This window comes from Xenopus laevis, chromosome 3S (genome assembly GCF_017654675.1).
Source record: "Xenopus laevis strain J_2021 chromosome 3S, Xenopus_laevis_v10.1, whole genome shotgun sequence".
NCBI classification, from domain to species: Eukaryota; Metazoa; Chordata; class Amphibia; order Anura; family Pipidae; genus Xenopus; species Xenopus laevis.
This window is the reverse complement of record NC_054376.1, coordinates 33,498,345-33,513,929: the sequence shown is the minus strand read 5'-3', so window position 1 is coordinate 33,513,929 and position 15,585 is coordinate 33,498,345. Positions and strand designations below refer to the sequence as shown.

Here is a 15,585-nt window from a genome sequence, read left to right as displayed (position 1 = left end):
AGACTGTAAGCTCTACGGGGCAGGGACCTCCTTCCCACTGTTTCTTACCACATAGCACTTAAGCTCTTTTTTGAGCTACTTGTATTGTTGATATTTATTGTATTTATTGCATAATTTTACTTTTTTTTTTTTACTCATTGTACTTTTATTTGTATTGTACTTGTATGCATTTAATGGAGTAGTGACTCCTTCTTCCTCACTAGACATGGAGCTTGCAGCCTGAACAAGCTCAAATCTTTAAATATGGTGGAGACAATGTTCACTCTACAAGCAAATTTAGAGTGGAAAACTGCTATTGTAAGTATGCGCATAAGTCATGTGGCCACTACATGTCAAAAATTAAGCATGAGGAAAGACCAATAATAAGGTGGCCATGCATGGGCAAGTAAAAGCTGCTGACAGACCATGTCATCAGCATATTGGCTAGTGTATGAAGCCCTCTGAGGGTCCACCTCGACCTGGTCTAAAATCAGCCAGATAACAACCAATCCCATCAAGATGATGAGTATAGCATCTCATTGATGCCATCCTCTCCCCAACAGCCTTCTTGTACTGTACTGTGATCAACCCAATACTAGTGATGGGCAAAACACACTGAAGTCAATATAATAAATAATTTTGACACGCAGCAATTTTATTGTTTCGCAGCAAATCCATGCCTGGCGAATTTATTCGCCCATCACTACCCAATAACCTCTGCCTTATGTTGGGTATACTGGCAAAAGATCTATTTGTCTGGCAATTTCGCTAAACAAGCAGATCTTTACATTTATGGGCAGCTTTAGTCTCTTATCCTTGCCCAGCAGTTCTTTTTGCTTTCTAATATCTTTAAAAACCTGTCCGATTGTTAAAAGGCACATACACTTTCTGTAGCAATATAAAAGTACAGTGCTGCTAAGGGCTTTTAAAGAGATCCCATAATTCCATGTTGTCTTGATATTCTTTATAAATCTTGTGTGGTCATTTTGAACGAGATAAAATCAGTCTATTTGTTAAAAGAATCTGTCAACATCTACTGTTTTTGCTCTTGATCTACAGTGAATGGAGGACTATAGGTGTGATATTATTGTTTCAAAACCCTATATTGTTAATTGGAGCTACACCATTTCCTAGGATGACATACTGTAATTGCATCATAATTCACATTCACAGCAATATTATTTAAAACAATATATAAATGCATATATTAAAAATACATTATAAAACTATATTTAGAATAAAAAGGGGTGCTTAAACTAACAGTATAACAACCTTTGGACTTTTTTTCAGTACAAAATGCATTTGGAGCCTATATGTGGGGGGTTTTTTTCATGGCAAAAAAAGGAAACAAGGAATTTTGCTGTGAAAAACATACCTGGCAAAACGTTTTGCTCAACACCACCTCTAATCAAACAAACTTAAATGTTCAGTCTAATAGACAGCAGCTTACAAGCATTACTTGCCAGTTTCTGGGATGATTTAGAGAGCTTAGTCTTATTCCAAGCCACAAGAATGCTTGAGACCTTTTTTTTTTTTGGATAAATGGTCTTTCTGTAATCTAGATCTCTATACTTTGTCTGCACCAGAAAGGATTAATATATTTTAGTTTGGATCGAGCACAAGTTACTGTGAGCACCAGTCTGAGTAAATTATCCCTTTCTTAGTTCCGCCATAAGTTTACCTGTTATCCAAAATGCTCGGGACTGGGGTTTTTCCGGATAACAGATCTTTCCGTAATTTGGATCTTCATACCTTAAGTCTATTGGAAAATCATGTAAACATTAAATAAACCCAATAAGCTGGTTTTGCTTCCAAAATGGTTTAATTATATTTTAGTTTTCATCAATTACAAAGTACTGTTTTATTACTACAGAGAAAAAGTAAACATATTAAAATTTTGAATTATTTGATTATAATGGAGTCTATGGGAGATTACCGTCCTGTAATTTGGAGCTTTCTGCATAATGGGTTTCCAGATAAAGGATTTCATACCCGCATACCATAATTGATTGGTATAATTTACCGTCTAGATGTCGCCCTCTCCTCTTCTACGATACATCAGACAGACTGATGTAAGCATTCTTTAATGATCAAGAATTTAACATTAAAAGGTTTTATGTTTTATATTTTCTTCTGCTATCCTTGTGCTATTTTCCTGTTACCCCCAGAGAAAGAAAAAAAGCCGTTTACTTGTGTACTCCTTTTCTACTGTGAATTGCAAATCCCCCTGGGTCTAAGACCCTTCAGCTGCAGTATGTACAGAATGTACAAACACTGACTGGTCTTATAAGAATGTCCTTCTGTATAATTCCCTAGCTGTTGAACTGGCCGCTGCAGCAGCAGAAGGAGAAAAGATGGATGATAAAATGTCAGACCTGTGACTAGAAACACCAGTCTTTATCTTGTATGTGGACACCGGCCTTGCTTGGCCTAAACCTGGTGTTTAACAGTCACGGAGCTGTTTCCAAACATATGTTCCCATAATCCCCTTATCTTCTGCTCATTATCACTTCTCTGAAATGTCCATCAGCAGCCTCGTGGTGGGGTTTCTCTTGCCAAATGTGTTTTCTTCCTGTGCACCTGGCTGGGCCTCTAAAGGCACAGAGATGATAAATGGTGCAGCATCTCCTATCCACAGAGCAGTTTACAAGGCTCAGTAAATCGAAGATTCTGCATGCTAATGCTGGCATCCTATTCACTGGAAATCTATGCACAGACAAACAGAGCTTTATTGCTCATATTGTCTACACCTCTCATATCATTAAATTGTAAAATGCATAACATTGTCAACAATTTATCTATTACTAATTGTATTTAACGCTTGGCAGATGAAGTGCCATCTCCTCTAGTAAGTTAATCAATAGAGTGACCTCCCTTGTGGACACCCCCTCTCCCAGGGAGTATTTGATAATGTTTTGCATTTACATATCTTTTAGTCTTTAAATCCCTAAAATATGTGTAGCACTATTGGATCCCTAACCTCTAGGCAACTTACACCAATATTTTCCCCTGAAATGTGCTTTTTTACTCTCTGCACAGAAGGTTTTTAAAAAAACAAACAAGGGAGCATCGATATACAATATTTCGATATTTATGCATAAATATTAGCACTGTGAGCCACAGTGATGACTATGAAAACAAATCCAGAATCAAGAAATAGGTGCCCATCAAATTTTGTGCCTGTTTAAGGCTAAATATAATACTGTAGATGTTTATCTGCCCAATTCTTGCTGCCCACCTACATTCACTTCATCTAACGGATTTTCATACACGGCCCCTCTACCGCATTGCCCCGTTTACAAAAATATTTCCATTTGAATTTGATATTTTTATGAGTACGTTAATCTGGAGCTCGCCAGTCATGTTACTGAGCCAATGAAGCTCTGGAACATCATTGTGGACATGCTAAACTGGTACACGCACACTAGACATCAGTTTATTTGAATTAAATTCAAACTCAAAAGACCTGCTCTTGGCCAGTTTGTAATGTCCCAATACTGCTGGTCAATTTGTTGCTCTGGATTTGTTCCTGGACTTAAGGGGTGATTTATGGCCTGCTGGGACACCACAAGAAAACCCATTGGACCCCATTGCTGTTGGGTTTCCATGGGCCTGGGCACATGGCTAAGAGGAAGGGTGCAACAGTAGAAGGCCTTAGGAGCTGGAAAATGGTGATGGAAATCAATGGTGGTGGCAGCAGCATTACTCATCTGTGGACAGAGATGAAAGAGAGAGGCAAAGAGGTGCACTGGATGTGGACTCTTTCCTTGGATTTTCTGGTGAGCCTCGGCTAACCCAATCCAATGCTGTTTGTGACCCTAAGAGGCACAAGTGCAAGAGCACACCCTTTGGTGCTCATTTAGAAGCATTTTCTCCCCCCCCCCGTTTTTCTGCTCTCTGCACTAAATGATGTATCAAAAATCAAGTGTTCAGTGAAGAGAGTAGTGTTAGGGTTAGGAGCAACTAGCCCTGTCCTTTAGGCAAACGAAAATACCACTGCTAGCTGGGGGTAAGGGGAATGAGTAGTGACTACCCTAATCAGTTATGTATTATGGAAGGGAGACACAGGTCTCTGCACTCTAAAGCAGACTTTTTTTCCTGCATTGCCTTTATGTAAAAAAGCCATCAGTTGAACACATGTGACTGTTCCTGCATTTTTCATTGTTTTGCTGAATAAAAGCTGCTTTCATTACTTACATTAATTCATTGTTTCCCAACACCCAAAACTAAATACTAGTGGCCCCTAGGACCCCATTGTGGTCCACTGGTGGCAATTTACAGTATGCCTTTGCTTCTGCGTCAAAGAGCATTTGGTATAAGAGATCTCCATAAGTATACAATGCTACATTCTTTGCTATACCAAAGGACAAAAGCCCTATGCATGTACCCAGTAAGTACCCAGCAATAGTGAAGCTGATGTGGCGGAAAACGCGTAGGTTTTGAAATAGCACACCCACTGTGATTATGACTAAAGCCGGATTGATATTATTATCGGCGTTCTCTTCACTGTATGGCCAGCGGTGCAAGCGAGGAATGTTTTCAGCTTATCTCAAGATAACTATGGGCCCCTATGCTGTGAAAACATGGCCATAGCAGGGTCATCCTTCTCTTCATCAGACTGGATTTAAAGTATTGTAATATTTTGTTTTGTTTTTGCAATATTTCTACTGCCCAGGTCAATATAGTAAATACACCATGCAAAGCATCAGAAGAGCTTGAGATGAGAGTTGTGGCTGCTGAAATCCTGGAGGTAGGTTCCTTTATTTAGGGATTGTTAAAGATTTGGCATAAGTCTGTTTGGCATAAGAAGCAACACATCAGTCCAAAGGTTTAAAACTGAATACAGACTAAGGGGCCGATTTACTGAAATTCAGATTTCTATTTTTTCACAACAAATTCATGTTTTTTCTTTCTCTAAAAGTCTTAAAAAAATGTATTAAGTGTAAAAACCATGAAAAAATATAATAATATAAAAATATATCAAGTAAAAGTCAGTGTGCCATAGAAGTTAGTGGGAGCTGTAATGATCCTATTGGACCATTTTTTATACATTCAGACTTTTAGATTTTTTTTCACTAGTAATTACCCGAAAAACTAAAATTCTTAGAGGTTTTCATATTTTTAGTGCATCTTTCAATTTCCATTCAGACTTTTTAATGTTCACATATTTTATAACTTTCATGGCATTTGTGGTTTTAGAGAAAGAGTTTAATCATGGTTTCAAAAACCTCTAAAATCACTTAAATCCTACCTTCAATAAATAGGCATCCACATGATGTCTACTAGAAAAACAAGTCAAATCAAATACAGTATTAAGATGTTTTTCAATAGGTTTATGTCACCAAAAGTATCATTATGTAACCACAGACACCACCCTCCAACACATCGTGCACTATTCTATTTTACTTGTTAGTTTGCCCTGGGGTTATATAGCATTTTCTAATTTTTTATTCTTGCAGAAATGAATAATGAATTAGAATTTTGTAGACAAAAACATTTGTGTATATATATATATATATATATATATATATATATATATATATATATATATATATATATACTGTATATCTTTCTTTTTTTCTATAATTTACAAAAAAAAAACTAGATAAAACGTTAGCAAATGTCAAATGTCCTTTGATGGCATTTGGCAGTGTTGAAGTTCGTTTTACATAGGAAGAGAAATTATAGTTCTGTCATTCGGCTTTGGGAATGTCATTGAGAAGCAAAGGGTTGTACATCACATAAGATGCTTAGTACTTTGCTTCCCTGTTTCAGTAGCGCACAGGGGACTGAAGGTGTTAGAGATGCTGGGAAAATGAAGCAGCTTTATGGAATAAATGTTGGTCTGTGTCAAGACCCAGAATATAAAAATGTACCTCTAACGAATTAGTGGCATATACATATTGTGGCTATACAGGAACAAATGTACATGTGTATGGCTAAGGAATTCTTGAATGACTCCATATCCATATATTTAACAATTTATTATATTCCCTATATTAAAGGAGGTATGTATTTTTTTATAATAGACATTAAAATTTTGTTCAGTCATGTGACACAAATTACAGAACTTAAAACCAAAATATAACTGATGGCATATAAGGGTATTATCATCACAAAAAAGTGAAATAGCTCAGATTCATGGAGATTTTGGTTAAATATATTCAGAGTGATATCATAAGAACATACATTATCTAAAATAGAATTTCCCTTAGCATAGGCATATGATCACACAGCAACATTTCAGGCCATATCACACCCTATATTAGGGGTGTGATGCTCTGCATACGTATGTCAAAGTTGTAATACAGATTCTGGACATTATTTATGCTATTCAATAATTGGAATCGATTGGGTTCCATTGGAGAATGACCACTGTGGAACATGCACTTGTTGAAATAGAATTACTTCATGCTTTCTGCGTTCTGAAAGAAAATATTATTCTAGACATTCTTTCCACATATATATATATATATATATATATATATATATATATATATATATATATATATATATATATATATATATATATATACACATCAAGGGGCAGATTTATCAAGGGTCGAATTTTGAACTACAAAAAACTTCGAAATTCGACCATCAAATTAAAAAACTTCGAATTCGAATATTGAATTCGAAGTTTTTTCAACAAATTTGGCAATCCTGCGGTCGAATAAAAATGGTTTGATCGAATGATTTGATTGATTTAATAGTTTGATCCAACAATTTTTATTCGATGTGTAAAGACTTAAAAAAATGTTGTAGAAGGTCCCCATAGGCTAACATAGCACTTCAGCAGGTTTAATTTGGCGAAGTATTGAAGTCGAAGTTTTTTTAAAGAGACAGTACTTTGATTATCGAATGGTCGAATATTCGAACGATTTTTACTTTGAATCGAAGTCGAAGTAAAGTCAAAGTAAAGTCGAAGTCGTACTATCCTATTCAATGATTGAAGTATCCAAAAAATTACTTCAAATTTCAAATGTTTTTACTTCGACAATTCCCTCGAATTCACTTTGACCCTTAGTAAATCTGCCCCTAAATAATTGAGATAGTTGAGTTAACAGAGTTGAGACGAAGCATGCAAGACATTGTACCTGGATACCTCGCTTCTGTTAAAGTGTTTCAAAATTCATAACCAGTAGTGAGGAGTGAATAAATTTGCCAGGCATGGATTCACGAATTACCACATTTCGCCGCTAGCGAATGATTTCATAAAAACTGCTAAAATCTGTTTGCATAAAAACTGACATGCGTCAAATTTATTCGGAAGCTCGTTGACTTTAATGCATTTGGAAAAAATAGTAGCGCATATAAAAAATCAATTGCGTCAAAAATTGTCGCAGGTAAAAATTATATAGACGCCCATTGACTTCAATGCACTTCACAAATTTTCGCGTGTCGCAATTTTTTTGCCATTTTGCAAATTATTTGGTGAAACAAAACAGGACAGATTCGCCAATCACAAATAGCCAACAGTGCATAATGTAACAAACTTAGTTGCAAATTCATTGCATAACTGACCATGTAATAGTATAATAACAGCATATGAGTATAATAATTTTGGATGGAGTTCCCCTCCACGGTGAGCAAAAGGCTGTTAAATATTAACGTGTTCATTCAGTTATGAGATGTTTAAGAATCACAGTGTGTCCAGTTACATTTTTTGAGGTTATGTAAGGAAAAAGGAATTAATTGTTCTTTTTAACAACTTTTTAAATTGTTTTTGGCATAGTACCTTTGCATAAAAAAGTATATAAAAATTGTGATAAGATTTCACTCACTTATTTCTCTTACCCTCATTGCTCTCCAACCATAAAACATTACAGTCCATTTGAAAATGCAAAGCCAATGCCAAAGGTACAGGAGAGAAAATTGCAAACTGGTTTAGGAGTTTTTATTAGGCTAAAGATAAAATGAAAATTGGCAATTCAATTTTTTTTTTTCAATCCTACAAAAAAACACAAATAGCCTAATAAAAAAAGTATTTGTTACCAGGGAACAATAGGTCAGATTGAAATCAATGTTTTATAATGTTAAAACATATGGGTCCTTATTCAGTTTTTTTCCCATAGACTTTAAAAGTGTTTTCATGGGATAAACAGTGAGATACATTTTTGTCATTGAATTGCATCTGGCTCTGTGGGGTAACCTGGAATTGAATCAGGAGATACGCTTTTCTCATGAAATTAATTTTGGCTCATGGTTTTCTAGGGCAAAGAATAAAGCCAATAAACCTGGTACATTGATATTAGTTAAAAGTTAGTGTGACTGACTTCTTATATGGCCTGTCCCATAGCAGACCATTAGCCCTGATTTTGGACTTTACAAATCTGGGCATCCTTATAACCTAAACCTATTTTGAGACAAAGCTACTTTAAGGGGCCGATTCACCAAGGGTCGAATATCGAGGGTTAATTAACCCTCGGTATTCGACTGGGAATTAAAATCCTTCGACTTCGAATATCGAAGTCGAAGGATTTAGCGCAGATAGTACGATCGAACGATCGAAGGATTATTCCTTCAATCGAACGATTAAATCCTTCGATTCGTTTGATTCGAAGGATATTAATCCAACGATCGAAGGAATATCCTTCGATCAAAAAAACTTAGGAAAGCCTATGGGGACTTTCCCCATAGGCTAACATTAAGTTCGGTAGGTTTTAGATGGCGAACTAGGGGGTCGAAGTTTTTTTTAAAGAGACAGTACTTCGATTATCGAATGGTCGAATAGTCGAACGATTTTTAGTTCGAATCCTTCGATTCGAAGTCGTAGTCGAAGGTTGAAGTAGCCCATTCGATGGTCGAAGTAGCCCAAAAAAACACTTCGAAATTCGAAGTTTTTTTACTTCAAATTCTTCACTCGAAGTTAGTGAATCGGCCCCTGATTGTCTTCAATATTGTCTTAAAAAAAATAACCTTTTAAACTCACCCCACGCTCCTCTGTTAAAGAGAAAAACTCCACAGCTCTAGGTGGGCATATCCTGCATGGAGATATTTTCATTATCTCACTGAATAAATAGAAGAAGGTCATAGACTATAGTTGTAGAGCATTCACCAACTTTATCAGCTCAGCTTTTGAGAAGACCGCTGCGGTTGTTTCATGTTTTTTCAACACAGTGTTGGTCCTTTATTGTTCTGTGCAACCTATTTACTTTCTTAGGAATATTTCATGTGATCCATAGCCTTCTAGACAGTCCTATGAATGTCACACCTCGCAGCACGCTAATATTGCATCTTAGGGATCTTTAAGCAGAGCACAATATGACAGGTGTTAACTTTCTGACGTGAAAGGAAACTTTCCTGCCTCTTTAATCACCACAGTCAAAAGGATATTCTCTTGTCAATCCTGCAGACTGCTGAACAATGCTCGGTCGTCAGATTTGGTGTAATTGAATTTATTTTAAGGAAGCCTGGTGACACATTCCCATTACTCATAAATTGCTCAAAAGACCAACACAACCAATGTATTTTCTTGTGTTTTGAGGTCATGTAAGGTGCAACTGTATTCACCATGCAAGCATCCTCAGTAGTCACATCCAACACCAGGTATGGACTTACTGAGCTGCAGTGCAGAGCTTTTCAGTAGGACAGTAAGTTACAGGCACTTTAAGGATACATATTTAAAGAAAACTAGGGACAGACAAATCCTTTGTTTCCCATTGTATTAAAAGAGTAGAAATATTAAGAGCACACTTGAGAAAGGGGGTAGATCCTCCGAAACATTGTGTGAGATCTAAATAAATCACAAATTGCAAGCACAATTTCTTGCGAGTGCCATCTGATTGCCTTTCGATTAGTATGATGTATATGGAATAGTGGAGCAGCGAAGTTCCCAGGTAGAGCACCACACAAGTGAATCCACGGAATTTGGGTTTGGATTGCAGCTGTTGTTTAGGGGTGTTTAAACTATGGCTTAAGACTCTCCTTTATCGACTGCACCTGCATCTGATCAGCAGTCCCTCATCTCAGTCCTTAATGTTTACCTTCTCAGTAGTGATGGACAAATGTATTTGCTAGGCATGGATTTGCGGTAAATTTCCACGGAAAATTGTTGAGTGAATAAAAATTGTCACATGTCAAAATTATTTGGACACCCGTTGACTTTATTGTATTTGGGGTATCATTCTAACAGGCACTTAATTGGTGTTTAGTAAGGGTGAAGTGAGGTTGCATATAATGTGTTATGGCAATGGTGTGATCCTGGAAAGCAGTGGAGTAATTTTGGCTTGCTTTATTGAGGTCTTGCTCTATTGAGGGAAAGGAGTGTTATAGGTAGCTAAAGCAGCAGGAAGCAGGCTAAAGGGTAAGAAAAAAAGTAGGAAACGGAAGAAGGGCTTAATGAAGATGATAAATTCATGTTTGTAATTAAACTATATATTTAAAGCTATTCCTAATTAACAGTAATAATATAATGCTCCCCATGGCTCCAGGAATTTCTCATAATTTCTTTTTCAATGACTCATTATTTTACATCCATTTATTCTCAGCAAAAAAAATGGAGAATTTCTAGCTCTATTTCATGGAAGCATTTTAAGAGAGATATTGTAAGTAAAAGGATCAACCACCCCAAAGAGGAGAGTTGGATATGTCTGCTGCCTAATATATTGACTAGTGAAATCCCTCCTGTAATTCAATTAATTTTGGCAGTTGGGTGGAGTTTCTTTACCTAGGAAGGCTCAACGTTCCAGACTAATATTAAAAAGATCACTAATCTCCACTGTGGTTTCTAATATATTTGAAATTTTATAATAATCATCATTCTTTTTTATATAGTGACAGTAAGTTACACAGGGCTTTGGATTTATTTATAAAAAAACAGAGTTATTGCAATTAGTGATGGTCGAATCTGTGCCAAAATGAAAAAAAAAATGCGAAATGCGAAATGTATTTTATGGGCGTGCAACAATTTTTAAATGCGCAGCAATTTTGTCCAAATACATTAAAGTCAATAGGCATCTGTAAAATTTTGACGCGCAACAATTTTTATGTGCGAGCCAATTTTTGGTGGATTTCTCACCAGCAAATGTATTATATATATTAATAATTATTCGCTAGCGGAGAAACTTGGAAATTTGCTGTGCATTCGTGCCTGTCGAATTTATTCGCCCATCACTAATTGCAATAATTTAAAAATATAAAGTAAACAACTGGGATCGGAAGGCCCTGCTTACATTACATCGAATTGAAAAAGTTGCAGAAAAGTGAAAAAAACCTCAAGTTTTCGACTTGTCGCATAATAACTATGACTTTTTTTGTACAGTCACACAAAAGCCAGCTTCATAAACACCTGAAAACCTAAAAAAAACCACAAATCAAAGGAAGAGCTTTTTAGTAAATTGGCACCTCAGTGTCGGGCCCCCATCATCTTTGCTAATACATGTAACAAATGTGCCATATTATTTTGAAGCAGCTCTCCAGCTGTTGCTGACATAAAAATTCTGCTACATCAAAGCAAGCTTAAAATGGGATGAGCTGCAGATCTGCAACAGCTGGAGAACTTTAGGTTGAAGAAAACTGGGCTACAGAATGAACATTCATGGGTGAGCTCAACAAATGCTTCAAGATGTTTAAAAGCAATTTCTTACCTGTTGCTTCCTCGACACTCTCTTCGGACACATGCTCATTTTGATGTACCCATTCTCCATTACATTTAAAGAAGATCTGCATAGCTGGCATGGCTCTACATCGCAGATGGATAGGATTGCTTTTGATAATATAGGAATCCTCTGGCTCCATTAGGAAGTGAGGCAGGGTTCCTGGGGCCGATGGTAGAGACTCTGGTAGCACCTCGCCATTATTGCTTCCTGTGTGTGTAAAGAGACATAAAGAATTGGTTACCTCCCTGGAATAATGGCTAATAGGATTTACCACCTTATTTTTTTTGCTATTTTTAAATGTCCTTCATTATTTAATAGTAAAAGCTGTTCTTCCCTCATAAAAATCCTTCTCTTCTTAAACAATGGGCTATGATATCTTCAAACAAGTTGCTCATTACAGTCTTACTTTAGATTTGTTTTAGCAATCATGGACAATCATGGACACATACATAATCCCTTCCTTTCTTCCTTCCCTTTTCTTTACTAATCGTTTTATTTTCTTTCTTTTCTGCTTCCTGTTTCAAAGTCTATTTTATTTTGTACTCAGCCTTAGCTGAGTAACCAACTTCTTTTGTCTGTGGAGAAAACCTCTAATCTGTAAAGTGTCTGTCTAAAATAGCCTACTTAGATTTGAATCTCTCTTCTTATGTTTCAATGAAAGCATATTAGTGATGGGCGAATTTGTGGTGAAATTCCGATGCAAGTGACAATTTATGTACACCCATTGACTTTAATGCACGTCAAATTGTCGCCGGCATCTGAATTGTCACCGGCATCAAAATTCGCCTTTCGCGAACGGGACAAATTTGCCCATCACCCCCAAGCATATACAATATTTCATGTAAAAAATGGACAGTGGCCTTTTAGGCTCTTTGTTATATACATGGGTGAAACTCGCTTATAAGAGAAGGTCACATGTGACCAAAAAAACATGACATTTATTTCTACTTCTGCCATGGGAGGGTTACATTGGATTATTTGATAGGAACAAATAGCTTTCATGTTAGATATGAGGAAAGACTGGCCAAATTGGGGATGTTCACGCTGGAGAAGAGGCGCTTAAGGGGTGATATGATAACTATGTATAAATATATAAGAGGATCATATAATAATCTCTCTAATGCTTTATTTACCAGTAGGTCTTTCCAGCTGACACAAGGTCACCCATTCCGATTAGAAGAAAAGAGGTTCCGCCTAAATATTCGGAAGCGGTTTTTTACAGTGAGAGCTGTGAAGATGTGGAATTCTCTCCCTGAATCAGTTGTACAGGCTGATACATTAGATAGCTTTAAGAAGGGGTTGGATAGCTTTTTAGCAAGTAAGGGAATACAGGGTTATGGGAAATAGCTCATAGTACAAGTTGATCCAGGGATTAGTCAGATTGCCATTTTGGAGTCAGGAAGGAATTTTTTACCCGTCTGAGGCAAATTGGAGAAGCTTCAGATGGGTTGTTTTTGCCTTCCTCTGGATCAACGAGCATTTAGGCAGATTAAGAAAAAAAACAAAAAAACTAAAAGGTTGAATTTGATGGACATGTGTCTTTTTTCAACCATACTTACTATGTTACTATGTTTCTTTGCATATTTATACTTTTTTTCATTGTCTCCAGCACCCTCTATGCAGCTGCAGGCATCTATGAATCCCTTACACATTTTATAATAACCTTACAAAGAAATGTGGAATATTTAATCTTCCTTGGAAGGAGTGACCTTTAACTCCTTTCAACTTATAAACAAGTCAACATATGTACATACAATTTATATTCTACATCCAGCCATACATTTACTTCTGACTTGCTTTGGCATTCTGCTCTGACTTGCTGTGATGCATGCTTTATACATGTCATAAACATATCACAGAAGCTTAGAAGCTGGTTTTTACTTCTTATGACTCTTGTTTACCAAATCCAACTGCCTCAGTGTTAAGGGACACCTTTGTATGTTGAATATAGCTAAATATTATATTAGTTGTAACATGTCTGTAGCTTAGAAATTATCAAACATAAATTGCTTTCTTATCTTTATAGAGACACCAGTGATGTCTATCCGGTTCCTTACTAAATATGACTAGACTATAACTTTTTAGCTTTAGCTTTTCTCCCTTCCAAGAATATTAATCAGAGAAAGATGAGAATTACAACTTGCGCCATAGACACAGAGAACATGACTCAGTTCTTTGTAACATAAATATATATCCTAGCTGTTACTGAAAAGATCAGTAGGAGTTTGACCCTAGTGCCAGTGTCCCTCTTTTGTCTCATTAGAACCCAATAGAATTACATTAGACCTGATCCGGGAAATCTAACCAGTTCATAACCCTCAATGATGCGCATTGCATCGTTGCTGATGGACCTGGAAATGCAGACTCCTATCTATTTCTATATCGCTCAGTCAACCATCAATTGGCCGACCATACTGTATACTTTATGCCAAATCACAGTATTCATGATCAGCCTATGTGTTGCCTGTAGATATATAAGTCATAACTTCTGATAATCATGAAATGTTGGTATTCCAAGCTATCACTGCATATCTCTGCAATAAAGAAATCCGCTTGGGACCCCAAAAGAAGCTTAATTGTTTCAGGTTACCAAGTTTAATAGTTCAGTAGTTTAGTATGAATCCTTAGCATTTCCTTTATGCGTAGTGATGACCATCATAGACTTTGCTAATATTTTAAAGAGGCAGCAAGAAAAATATATTTCCACACCACCACATTCAGATATCATTGTCTCCTTCTTCTAAGCCTCCCCTAAAACATTTAGCTTTCCATTCAGTCTACTTATTTTTATGTATTTAGCTTTTGACCCCTGCCAGGACACCAGCATGACCATATCCACATTCACTAAAGGCTCTTCATAATATCAATGCCAAACCATAGAACATAAGCACACCCACATGTCTTGACCCTGTACAAATATGAAGAGACTGACAAGATTCAGCTCAAATCCCCTGTGCCAAAAGAGACACTTTAGCCTCTTCCTAGTAGAATAAATGAGGAAGAAATGTCTCTCACCCCTGATGCACATTCTTTTCACTTGCTAACACAAACATTAAGGAAAAATAATTATCCTTTCACACCTAGCATATATATCTGGGTCTGGATAGCAAGGTAATGGAACGGCAGGTCATCAGCTCTCCTGTATTGCTCAATCGATTTGGTATTGTGTCATTCAGCCTTCTCAGTGCATAACAACAAAGGATCCATAGGGGACTGAAAATGAACACTGAATCTGGAACACAGAACTACAGGGACATAAAGCTATACTGTAAATATGCAACATCAGATCCCATTTTTTTTCTAAGACCTTTTCATAAATGATGCAATGTGTTCCTGAGTGTTAAATGTGCACTGATTTATTGTACAACACAATTTTGGGGGTTGCTGTGTCCCTGCAAAAAGAGGTTTTAATGATTACAGAAAAAGTGAACATATTCAGGAATAAATTGTTATATATAAATATATGACCCGTGTTATTCCAAGGTATACTGTTTATAGATTGGAACAGGTCTTTTTCTTCTGCAGTTGTGCATCTGCAGGTTGAAGCATGCAGTTCAGTGAAGCATCAATGAGCATCACTAATCCATCTGCTCACAAGTATTTCTTTATTATTAGCCATACCCTTTGACTCGAAAAGTGTCTTTGGTCATGTAAAAGCTACTTTCTGAAAAGGGATGTTGCAACTGCTTAATCGATGTTTAAAGCCCAAACCATAAATTAAATACAGGTTTTTGATCTATCAATTGGTGCCTTCCTCCTCCACTTCTAACCCAGTAGACATGCCGGTGCATGAAAAGCTCCTACTAATTCCCACTTATAGTTGTGGATTTTTATGCTATAACATTGTCCTCTATATTAAGCATATTTCAAAATTAACTTATTATAGTAGCTATACTTAAATTCCTTAGCCTCCCCCGCCAAATCCTCACTTTACTACACCTTAAACAATTTACAGTACAGCATATCTGCCTTTCATTTTAATAGTGTGAACAGGAGGAGTTTTGGA

General features: G+C 36.5%; 1 protein-coding gene across 1 annotated transcript in view; it reads right to left on the bottom strand.

The window, feature by feature from the left end:
• The window catches only part of unc5d.S (unc-5 netrin receptor D S homeolog), a 301,388-nt gene that overhangs the window by 236,879 nt on the left and 48,924 nt on the right, over window positions 1-15,585 (bottom strand). The window contains exon 2 of the mRNA XM_041587754.1: window positions 11,568-11,881. Within this exon, the coding sequence (XP_041443688.1) occupies window positions 11,568-11,881 (314 nt within the window). The remainder of the gene's footprint in view (window positions 1-11,567; window positions 11,882-15,585) is intronic.